Source organism: Callorhinchus milii, unplaced genomic scaffold (genome assembly GCF_018977255.1).
Source record: "Callorhinchus milii isolate IMCB2004 unplaced genomic scaffold, IMCB_Cmil_1.0 Scaffold18, whole genome shotgun sequence".
Classification (NCBI taxonomy): Eukaryota; Metazoa; Chordata; class Chondrichthyes; order Chimaeriformes; family Callorhinchidae; genus Callorhinchus; species Callorhinchus milii.
Genome location: NW_024704759.1, coordinates 2,228,082 through 2,239,871, shown reverse-complemented (window position 1 = coordinate 2,239,871; position 11,790 = coordinate 2,228,082). Strand labels below are relative to the sequence as shown.

General features: G+C 50.2%; 1 protein-coding gene across 1 annotated transcript in view; it reads right to left on the bottom strand.

Annotated features, from left to right (window-relative positions):
- Positions 1–2,856: 2,856 nt before the first annotated feature.
- Positions 2,857–11,790, bottom strand: part of arhgap46b (Rho GTPase activating protein 46b) — a 59,828-nt gene continuing 50,894 nt past the window's right edge. The window contains exons 3-10 of the mRNA XM_042341927.1: positions 10,254–11,625; positions 9,059–9,602; positions 8,401–8,493; positions 7,992–8,065; positions 7,107–7,306; positions 6,423–6,514; positions 4,788–4,957; positions 2,857–4,171 (exon numbers count right to left, since the gene is read on the bottom strand). Of these exons, the coding sequence (XP_042197861.1) occupies positions 3,977–4,171; positions 4,788–4,957; positions 6,423–6,514; positions 7,107–7,306; positions 7,992–8,065; positions 8,401–8,493; positions 9,059–9,602; positions 10,254–11,625 (2,740 nt within the window). The 3' untranslated portion in view covers positions 2,857–3,976. The remainder of the gene's footprint in view (positions 4,172–4,787; positions 4,958–6,422; positions 6,515–7,106; positions 7,307–7,991; positions 8,066–8,400; positions 8,494–9,058; positions 9,603–10,253; positions 11,626–11,790) is intronic.

Here is an 11,790-nt window from a genome sequence, read left to right as displayed (position 1 = left end):
CCTTGCCTTCTAAAAGGCGGGTCTCAAAACCCCTCCTCTTGACCGAGCCTTCAGTCTCCAGCTCGGATCCAAATCCCTGACTGTCCAGGGCCTTGGGATGTCCTCCCAACCTGAAAGGTGCTGAACATATGTAATTTTGTATTGTATATAAACAAAAAAACACATGGGGGTACCAGGACTTTGTGAACTGTTATTGTATGGACTGAGTGCAACCAGATAGCACAGCACAATCTTTCCATTGGGGAACGGAGGGACAGAGAGGAAGAGACACGAACAGCCCCGTGCATTGTGACTGATCTCTGAATATAAACTTCAAAGGATTGATTACAACAACAAAGACTTGTTTTAAACTCAGAACTTCTCAGCGTTTATTTACACTTCACTTGCAAAGAAACGTCCAGTGTACACAGAAATTATTTTACTTTTTATACAATCTATGGAGCAAGGGGGTGGGGGGGGGGGGTTGGGGGAAGCATTAAGATATCGCAGTGACGTGGTGCGAGGCGGGGGTGGGAAGGGGTGAATAAGCCAAGTGCAAAAAGAAAACCATTTAAACAAGCAAAAAAACACAAACAGCGATGCTTTACATGGAAGTTTACAGTATTTTTACACAACGTTAATAATGTATTATGATTATCCAAACATAATGTACAAAAAAAATCAAGTGGTTACATATTTGGTAGCATACAGTCTCCGTACAACACGCACAAGCAGTTAGCTTCCTCTGTCTCTCTCTCCATGTCTTGCTCACTCTCTCCCCCCACAACCCCCTTGCTTAATGGATCAATGGAGTTGAAAAGTTTTTACATTTTTGGTGGCTGCCAAATCTCCTTTTATGCCACATAAACATTACTTCAATACCAGGGCGAGAAGGGGTATGGAAATTAGAAAATAATAATTTTAAATAAAAAATGTCCAGCTAAAACTCACTGGGTTGCCCTGTGCTATAACAGGAAGGATATCAGAGGGGGCAAAAGATTCTGACAAAATGAACTTTACACTGTAGGTTCCTCAAATAAACATGCTGTGTCTGCAGTCACTTCAATGCCCTCTGGCTTTCTGCGGGGCAGTTTAACATTACTGTCAGCACAGAAACTATTTCTTTTTTCCCCAAAAAATTTTTTTTTCAAAAATTAAGTATCAAGAAATATCCCTTGGCACAGGAGGCAAGATTCAGACATGCAGAAATTTCAACGTGGGTTCCTCTCTGTCTAACACCTCCAGACAAGCCAACGTACACATCCCATCCGCCCCTGTTTGCAACCCGACCTTGGGCTGGGTATTTATTCACTTAAGACACGGAACCCTGGGAGTTCGAGCGAGTTGTCCCCTGGCCGCTAAGCAGATCAGGAAATTGACGCTGCAAGCCAGAAAATGCAGTGGATTCACGAGGGAAGCCTGTACAAGGGCTAGAAATGCTTAAAAGGACAAGACTCGGGTCACTAGGACATTTCCTCCCCTACCATTCGCTTGTGTTGGGACTGACTAACAGGACAGGCTCTATTCTGTCTGATGTTGGAACACTCCCGCACCAACCCCCCGCCCCCACCCACACACACACACACACTTCAAAGGAATTCTTTGAAGATCCTGACAGATGTCCATTTGGACACACATACATACACAACACACACAGACAGACAGTTGAGCAGAATTTCCCCTGATGTTTGAGCATGGAAATGCTAACTTAAATCATAGCGGAGTTCACAGCATCCGGTCTGCACTGGAGCTCTCTGCTCTCTGCCGTACCTTATTATTATTGAGAAGAGTTAAGGAAAGACTGCAGCATAGGAGTGTGTAATATTGTCCCAGGACCATAAATCCGAGTGACTGCATTACACCCTTTAAACAGTCGCATTGTGGTTATGGATACAGATGCTCTCTCTGTATCTACTGACATCTGCATTTGACTAGAGCCATGACACCAGGGAGGAGGTGAGATCACCTGCCCTGACAGGTCACTAAGTAATTTCTCTGTTTAAACTGAAGCGAAGCTGGATGACAGAAAACCAGGATCGAGTTGCTTCTCTTGTTGGGCAGTTTATTGCCAGGATAATAAACCCAGAATAAATCATCAAGCGATGCACAGTTCTACACCACAGGCCTCGCTCACTCTTCTCTGTAGAAGGCTGAACCGGTGTTGAATCTATTTGGGAGCTGGAGGGGGTGGGGGAAATTGAATCCAAGAAAACAAACAGCACCCTCCTTCCAAAGTTAAACTACACTGAAAATAGCAATAGTCCCTGATGCACTGAATCAAAGCAATCACTTCCCAGCTAAGGGGAACTTTGCTAAGGTGCTCTCTCACTCATGCCTCAAGAGCCAGGCCGGCTCTCATCACAAGGGATGGCGGTTTATGAAAGCATTTTGGTAGGAAGCATGTTTACAAAGCAAAATATTAAATTAGTATCAAATGGATACTGAATATTATAAAAAAAACTTAAATAAAACCAGAGGTTCCCAACTTCAGCTCAGAGTGAAACCAAACGTCCATCTCTCCAGCCCTTGTGTTGGGGTCTTCAGTCATCCCTAATTTGCGATGTGAAACGCTGATGAATGGCTTTCTCGAACCGCAGAGAATCCTTGTGATATTTTACCCATGTGTGTTCGATTAAAGCCGGAGCTTGGGGAACCACAATCAAATAGTTAAGGACTTTTGTTAAGGATTTTGCTGCTGCTCATTCCGATCACAAAAAAAAAGAAAATTTCCAACCAGTGTACTCCTGCTCGTGAGGGGTTCAGATTTCGCCTGTTCCCTCTCAGACACTGGGAAGAGTATGGAGCAATGTCCCATAAGCAATAACTCCCACTTTATTTTTTTTGGGGGGTGGGGGGGGCGCGGCACTTAATAATAACATTCCTTGCATTTGATATAGCACCTTATTACGTCGTTGAGACATGTCAAAAAAGCAAATATGGTATCTGTAGACTTGAAAAGCAAAAGCTCTTTGATTTAAAGAGCGCTACAGTGTGCCCTCACATCACAGGGCACTTCACAGATCGATCAAAAGACAAACAAACCCATGAGTTAAGAGTCCAGTGTTAGCACCGCGCTCTGTCGTGTAACTTGGAATGCAAGTTGCGTCTCTCGTTCACCTGCTCAGGGAGTGTTTGAGCCACTGGAAGATTGTTAATACCTTCTCCCACTCCCTCAAGGGTTATTTGTCACCCAATAATTTTTTTTAAACCAAACTTAAAACCATGGGCTCGCCTTGCTTTTCTTTAAATAACACAAACAAACAAAAAAAAACACAACATGAAACGTTGAACAGAAAGTGGTGGCTGCGCTCGCTCACTGAGACAAAGATTGACATTTTCCAGTTTCCATGGTGACACTCCGCGTCCAGTCCTGCCAAAAAGTTGGGTCAGGAATCTTGTAAAACTCTTCTTTCTTTCTTTCTTTCTTCTGCAACCCCCCCACCTCCCCTCCAAAAGTGCAACGCGTTGAGATCTAAGCCTTTTCGCACCTTACCCAGTGAGGACTGAAACCCCAGTCGCTTGTTGGGATGCTTCCCACCTCGGCTCGTTCACAAGCCGTTGCGCTTGCACAGAGCCCTGTTGACAGAAGTTCGCACAGAGCCCTGTTGACAGAGGCTCACGCAGAGCCCAAATGGAACAAATTTCAACAAAAAAAATTAAATCTCTTCAGGGCGGCGAATGTCTCAAACACACAAACACGGCACCGGGACCCTTCGGTCCTCACAGAGGGAAGTGTTACCGCACGGCGGGCTTTCTGCTGGGGATGACGCGGGGGTGACACGAGGCTTGGTGTGGTGGCTCCAGTCCCATCTTGCTGTTCGAGGGCAAAGCTTTGTGGGCGATGATTGTCTTGCTACGAGAAAAGGAAGCGACATAGGAGGGACGCGCGCGCACACACACACACACGCAAACTCCCGCGTGCACACACACGCTCTCGCGACACTTTACTGCCAATGAGACGTAGCTCCACCCCACCCCACGTGTCCGAGCGACTGTCTCACAGGTCTCCTTTGATGAAGCTGGTGTCCAGGTGCACGATTAGCAGGCGGAGGAAGGACATCTCCTTCCGAGTGTTCTCAAAGATGATCCGCGGGTCGTCGGACTGACAGCGCAGGCAGTTGGGGGCCATGACCATGGCCAGGTTATTCACGTCCATCTTGGTTTTGCCCACGTTGGCCGGCTGAGCGAAAATCTGAGGTTTAAAAAGGACACACCTAGTGTTCAGCACCTCACCCCATCAGGATCTCCAGCGCTCACTCCCCCTTTAAGCGGAGGAATAAAAGAGCTGCTCCCCTTTTTCCTCTCTCCATTTGGTTGCAGATAGGGAGACATTTCCTCCCCCCCCCAATTCGCTCCTCAGGGGCCGTGATGTGCCGTGATGGGACAATTGCTCGGCTGCTGATGCTGACGCTCGGCTTCACAGCGCCCTGATCTCGTAAAATGGTTGGTGCAGTTTGAAAGGTGACAACATAAAACAGTCTGTGTGTGTGTGTGTGTGTGTGTGTGTGAGTCTGTGTGTGTGAGTGCGAGTCTGTGTGTGAGTGAGAGTATGTGTGTGCCTGTTTGGGTGAGTCTGTGTGTGTGTGAGTGAGAGTCTGTGTGTGTGTGCACGTGCGCGAATATACATGTGTGTGTGTGTGTGTGAGAGAGTCTCACCCGAGAAAAACAAGTGGGGAAAACTGGCTGTTTAGCCATTGGCGCAGGTGGGGGGAAAGGTGTGGAAGAGAGAAACTCAGATTTCCGTTGCAGCAATACCCTGGGCTGAGCGAGAGGTTTTGCTGCTCAGACAGGGAGCCGGCCACACTGACCTGTAAGAAGTGGATGAGGTAACCCAGCACCAGGCGGTTTATTTCGGGCAGAGAGGCCACCACGGCGACGGCGGCCTCCGGGTTCTCGTAGTTGTTGACACAGAGCGGGTAGAAGGTCTGTGGGATGAGAGGCTCCTCCAGCTCCCGGTACCATAGCTTCAGCAACGAGGCTGCGGAGAGCAGAGACACGGACACTCATGTGAGAGAGAGAGAGAGAGAGAGGAGCCGTGGGCTTCCGTACTTCGCTCACGACCGCCGGAGATTTTGAAGGACCTCCAGCTGTTTTTTTTTGGCTACAATATGGAGTGTGGCTTCTACTGTCCTTCACGTCAGCGAGGCTGTGCTGACTGGGCTCTCGAGCAAGCTGGACCTAGTCTGGTTGCTAAACAGTCCTGAAGTCATACAGCCACACACACGGTGGCATTGATATTCCAACACGTTGGGAATCCTCATTAATTCTTATCTCTATAACTACCCGGCATGAGGGTGAGTGAAGTACAGTACAGGGTGTCCACAAAATCCTGTTCCCCCACCGTTACACTACAGTGATATGAGACTACGGAGGAGCTGAAACAAGCTGTTGGAGATACATTTCATTTCCTCACTGACTCCATTCACATCATGGAAGATGTGGCACCGAACATGGCGACCAATCATTATCTGCCGTGAAAATGATGGCGCGCACACACACACACACCAAACACACACACACCAAACACATGCACGCACCAAACGCGCACACGCACGCACCAAACGCACACACGCACGCACCAAACGCACACACGCACGCACCAAACGCACACACCAAACGCACACACGCACTCACACACATCGATCCTCTGTACATTTAAATACAATTAAACACTTGTACTGAATACAATGAAACACTTCTAAATACACGTTATCATCATCTTTCCACGTGTTGCTGTTGTTGGTCAGTGTACTGCAGAGAAAACAAAACATGGGGATAACAGGACTTGGTGAACACCCTGTAGAACAGTTACAAATCTGGACTGAAGTTATGTACAGCGAGACACTGTGGCTCACTTCAGTGATTTATCTCTTCACTAAAGTCTTTCCTGTGTGTCTCTCACTCTGATCGGAGCAGTCCATACTCAGTGATCTTATTCTTTGTGTTAATTTTCTCAACAGTTTTCAAAAGGAAAAAAACTCTTGCTGTACCTTGTGCTGTCACTAGAGGTCGAATGTCTGAAGTCTATCTTGTAAATATTTATTTGGTGATGTGTTGGGAAAGGGGAGAGGAAGTGATTATAAACAGCAGAACCTGAATTACAAACACACCCTTCTCCCTCCCCTGAGAAAGATTACATTCAGGTTGAAGTCTGCCACTTACTCCACATCCAAAGCAGAGAAAACCCGAATGAACACAGGAAATCTTTGATCTATTCTTATCCCACAAGGAGTCCACAGAAGACCCTCGATGAGGGCTAAACAACAACAACTTGCATTTATACAGTGCCCTTCACGCTGGGCAGCGCCTCAGAGCGCTTAACAGTGGCGCAGCCCGATGCCGAGCCAGGGGGAGGGGGAAGGCGACCGTAGGCACGGTCAAGGTCTTAACCCAACCCAGCTCAAACCTCGCTTAAATTGCAGGGTAAAAGGGGCATTGATTACCTGGTATGTGGGGGTCAGCAAGATTCTCTGGGATCCGCCACTGGTCAACCTGCAATTTCAGGGCATTGACTTCATCGATGTCCCCAGGCACTCTGAAAACACAGACAAACACAGCACTTGGAGGCGTTTGGCACACAAGGAAAGGGGCTTTAACACCTTACTTACACCGCACTCCATATGGTGCCAGATTAGGCCGCTGGGCTCCAGGCACTGACAATGAGCAGAATGTTGTCACAGTTGGGAGGGACGTCTTCATGCTTTTTAGGAACTGCCTAATCCTGCTCCGAGGCAAATGTAGACAGCTCTCACCACCTTCCCGACCCAGCCTGCCCTTTCCCCCAAACACCCCCTCCTCTCCCCCTGCGGCGCTGCCCTCGCTTGGGACTGCAACTTACACCAATATAACACTTTCAAACAGGAAAATGTCTCGGAGGGCTACAAATTCAGACAAGTGAATGTCCTCACTTGTCACCTGCTTTGTTATGCTGCTAACACAACAAGGGAAAATCGATGCGTTGTCAGGGAATCAGCAGATGTGATTTTGTGGCCTCATCTCACTGTTACTGCCAGTGTCCCAAAGGCCATCGCCTCCCCCCCAGCCCCTCGCCATCACCTCTCTTCCCCCCTCCACCATCACCCATCTTCCCCCTCCCCCCCGCCATCACCTCTCCCCCTAGTGATTACCTGAAAATGCCTTCGGTCTGTGCTCCGCCCAGTGCTAAGACCTTGTTGGACAGCTGAGTCTGTACCCAAGGAAGCTTCCTCTCCGGGTACCTCTCCCGCTGCCTCTCCATGATCTCTTCCAGAGAGCTGCCAAACATGGACGGTGTAACAATGGCGTTTTTAGCGTGATGGATTTCCTCAATCGTTGGTTTTCTAAGGCCCTGTTGGTGAGAGAGAGAGAGAGAGAGACAGAGAGAGATTTCAGCTCAATGAACTTTTCTCCACGATAGAACGAAAAACAACATGTTTAGGTGAGGATTTTTCCCATCAGATTTCAGCATCACTTGAACAGCCCAGGCTCAGGTAATGTAGTAACACGAGGAGATCAGTGTTGTGCTCCAGCGTCTGCCTACAGTGGTCACTTGGGAAAGGCACATCGGCCTCTCTGCCCCCACCCTTTGGAACTCCATCCCACATTCCCTTCGCCTTGTTCCCTCCCTTGTCTCCTTCAAGGCACGTCTCAAGACCCTCTTCTTCGACCGCGCCTTCAGCCACCTTCCTCCCCTCCCTGCCCTCCACCCCTACTAATTCCAATCCCACCCTCTCCCTGCTCGAGTCCAAATCCCTGACAGTCCAGTGCCTGCGGACGTCCCCCTGACGTGAAAGGCGCCATACAAATTGTATTGTATTTTGTATTGCAAGATCTGAATCTCGTGCCGAGTCGAGTGTGACAATCTGCAGCTCAGTATTCATGGTCACGAGGCAAATTGCACTGCAACTGCCTGCAGCAAATGGAAAGAAGCACAAACGCACACATGCACATGGGCAAGCACACACACGCACATATACATGACCATGCACATGGACAAGCACACACATGCACATATAGACACACACACACTTTACCTTCTTTCCTCCGGTCACTGTCACTTTCTGAAGCTTGCGATAACAGTACTTTGCGTACGTGCTGATGGCAAGATCTGAAAAAAAAAAGCATTCACCAAAACTAAATAAAAAAACACTCACACGCTGAAGCCGAGCACATTTTCATGGTGAAAAGCCCGAGGTCCAGGCTGTTAACTCTCCCGACCTGAGGTGAGGGGTGGGGGGGGGGGGGGGGGGGCATAACACCCAACACTGGCCAGGTTGAGAGCTAAAAGCACAGAGAAAGGATTAGACCTGGTCCTTTCCTTTCTTCATCTCCATGACTCATTTGATACATCAACTGACCCACGAAAGGAGTTCTTCCCATTTCTAATAGATTCATAAAATATTTTCCCCCCACCAACAAACCATCCCAGTCACGCACACTCACCCTCCTCCTCGTCACTGTTCTGTTTCCTCTTCTTTCTCGACTTGGAGAACTTCTTATTTTTAACTTCCAGCAATTCTTTGATTCGCTGAGTTACTGGAACGAAAAAAAAAGGAATTAAAAATGCTGTGAAACATACATGAAGGCAGAAACCCTCCCCATTCCTCAAAACTGCGCCTTTTGCCCAAGCCCGTCTAACATTGCAGAGTTAGCATAACATACAGCGAAGGAAAAGGGCAATATCCAGGTCACGTACCAGCAGAAGAACAATAATAATCCTTGCATTTGATACAGCATCTTATCATGTCATTGAGACGTCACAAAGCACTTCACAGAATATACCGTAAAGTGGATTCACTGTGTATTTCGAAACGCGGCAGCCAATTGCGCACAGTAGTGTCGCATAAACAGTCGTGGATTGAAAGACCAATTTTTTTTAAAAAAGGGATTATTACGCCTGGAAAACTATCCACTAATTGACTAACAACTGGGTTTCTACTAACCGCTAAGTAAACAGAGGTGTGTAAAGAAACTTGCCTAAGGTTTTGCCCCACCCAGAAAACAAAGCCAGATCCTCTCGTTTGCGAGGCGAGCGCGCTAAGCATTACTCTATGGGACTCCACGAACCAATGCTGTTTTGTCGAACACCAAGCTCACCTACCTTTTACATCATTACTGGGATCTGTGTGCCGGTAGATATAGCCTTCCAAGTAAGACTGGAATTTGGGAGACGGGGAAAAGAAGGCTAGGCAGACAGCCATCAGTTCCCAGCCAGAGGCCAAGCTCTTGTAGGATAGGTTGTCGGTGGTCTGCCTACACAGCTGGATGTAGAACTCATCCCTGATGCCCTGCATGGACCAGCACTTGGTGACGATGACCAAAGCGATGGGAACCCTCTCCATCCGGCTCTGCCTGTCCCCCATGTACATCTGCACCAGTTTGAACAGTTCACAGGCCTCCTTCTTGATGGTCCGATCGCTGGTGATCAACATGGGCTTCTTGATGGAGCAGTTGACCCAGGAGAGCATGTTGGCGATGGAGATCCTGCGACGGAAGATGCCCTGTGTATGCATGTTCAGGTGTTTGGAAGCCCAGTCCGCCATGCTCTTCTCTGGCAGTGGTTTCCTCAGCGTAGTGTAGGAGAAATGATAGCCCACCGTGCAGGCCTGCCCTCCGGGGGTACTCTGGGGGCTGCCGCTAATATTCTACAAAAAGCACAGAAATGTTTGCTATTAAACAGGTTTCCAAATGTAACGCAGGAACAGGAGTAGGCCATTCAGCCCCTCCAGCCCGTTCTGCCATTCTATTGGATCATGGCTGATCTCTCTGCTGGAGACGTAAACCACTCAAATGTGCACCTATATAAGTCTTTGCACATCAATTAGTACAGAAAAGTGTCCCCCAAACCCACCAAAAAACTCCTAATGGGTCGAGGGGACAATTCAACTCCAGTTACCTGCCTTTGCTCCATATCCCTCGATCCTCTTAGCCAACAAACACCTATCCACCTCAGTCTTGGAAATTGCCTCTCTCCTCTGCTGAACGCATCCAACGCCTTACCCGGTCCAGCCCCACCATTGGCAGTCGGGCATTTCAGCCTCTCTGCCCCCACCCTTTGGAACTCCATCCCAAAGTCCCTCCACCTGGCCCCCTCCCTTGCATTAGTAAAGGCCTGTCTCAAGACCTTCCTCTAAGACTGCGCCTTTGGACACCCTCCTACTCCTACCCTCCCTGCCCTCCACTCCTCCTGATCCCAATCCCCAGCTCGGGTGTAAACACACGAGTGTGCAGTGCCTTGGGACATCCTCCCGACATGAAAGATAATGTGTAAACATAATTGTAATTGTTGTTGTTACCTGTGGCGGGTTGCGGACTGGGTCTGGTGAGTTCAGGCTAATCTGACTTGTGAGGCTCTTTTCCAGCGAATTACAGGAGAAATCCACTTTCTCGAAAGTCCTTTTCTGCCGGATTGCCACCTCCTGTTGCGTTGCCAGTTCCCCGTCGACTGAGGCCCTGACGTCGGGGCTGGTTTTGTGCAGGGACCTATTGCTGGCCGACACGTCGTCCCGGGAACCCCGTCCGGAGTATGGCCGGACATGCCGCCCCTCGCACTGCAGCCGGATCTTGTGAATGTCGGCCAGGATACAGGTCTCGGCCAGCTCGGCGTTCAGGCTGGCCCGGCTGCCCCTGATCACCGCCGAGCGGTTCACCACGGCTCTCATCTCAGCCATGAGCTTGTCATTCAGCACGTTGAGCTCACTGGTGCTGCCCAGAGACCCTGGCCTGGCCTGTCCAGCCATCGTCCTCCTCCCCTTCCTCCTCCGCAGGCTGGGGGAGGGGCCTGTGGAGTAGCCCGAGTCCTGCTGGCTGACCACCGAGATGGGATACTCTTGCGACTGGAGGCTGCTCTGGCGGCTGTGTTGCCCGTCAATGCTCTTGATGGAGTTCACATCCAGCAGTTTCCACGGCTGCTTGTTGCCGTCCTTCGCCGTCAAGGCACCTCCCGCTGCGTACGCCCGCGTGGCCCGGTCACAGCTCCCGGTGGGAGAGAGCGACTGCTTGGAAGACTGGTCGATGTTGACCATGTGCTTGATGTACTCCCTGCCGGCCGGGCTGTACTCAGTGTTGGATGGTTTCCTCGCGTGCTTGGTCACCACCGGCGGCGGTTGCTGCTGCTGTCCTGGGAAGCCAGGGGTCTGGAGCAGTTTGAGGGGCGGAGGCGGGACCTTCTGCTGCTGCTGCTGCTGCTGCTGCTGCTGCTGTGACGGCTGGTGTTGAGCCAGGCTCGCGGGATCCACCTCCATGGGCGGCTCATCGTAGATGGGCGACTCGATGGGGGGCTCGTCGTAAATGGGGGCAGAGGAGGCGCACTTGGGGGAGGAGGGCTGCTGAGCCAGGCCGGGGCCAGGCTGTGGAGTCTGACACGGAGAGTTACTCAGCACCAGGCAGAAGCCCCCGTTCTCCGTCTTCTTCAAGTGCAGCGAGGGCTTGTGTTCCAGAGAGGAAGAGGGGGTCTTCCCGGCCAGAGGGAGGCTCCCGCCCAGCGGTGGGGGTGGTGGGGGGGGTGGGGGGGCAGGATTGTGGCCGAGGGCTTTGACTGTCGGAGATTTTTGGAGGCTGACGGCCGGGATGGGAGGTTGCTGAGGCACTGCCGTGCTTGTTCCGTTGTCCACTTTGACCAACATGGCGGCCTTGCTGCCCGGAACCGGCTGCCAAGGGGAAGTGGACCTGAGGGAGAAAACAAAGGTGGCTTTAGCACTGCCAACAACAAGTGACGTTTACACAGCGCCTTTCACGTCGGGAGGATGTCCCAAGGCGCTGGACGGTCAGGGATTTGGACCTGAGCCAGGGTCCAAAGGCCACGAGAATAAAACGCCAAAACTGTGCTTCACA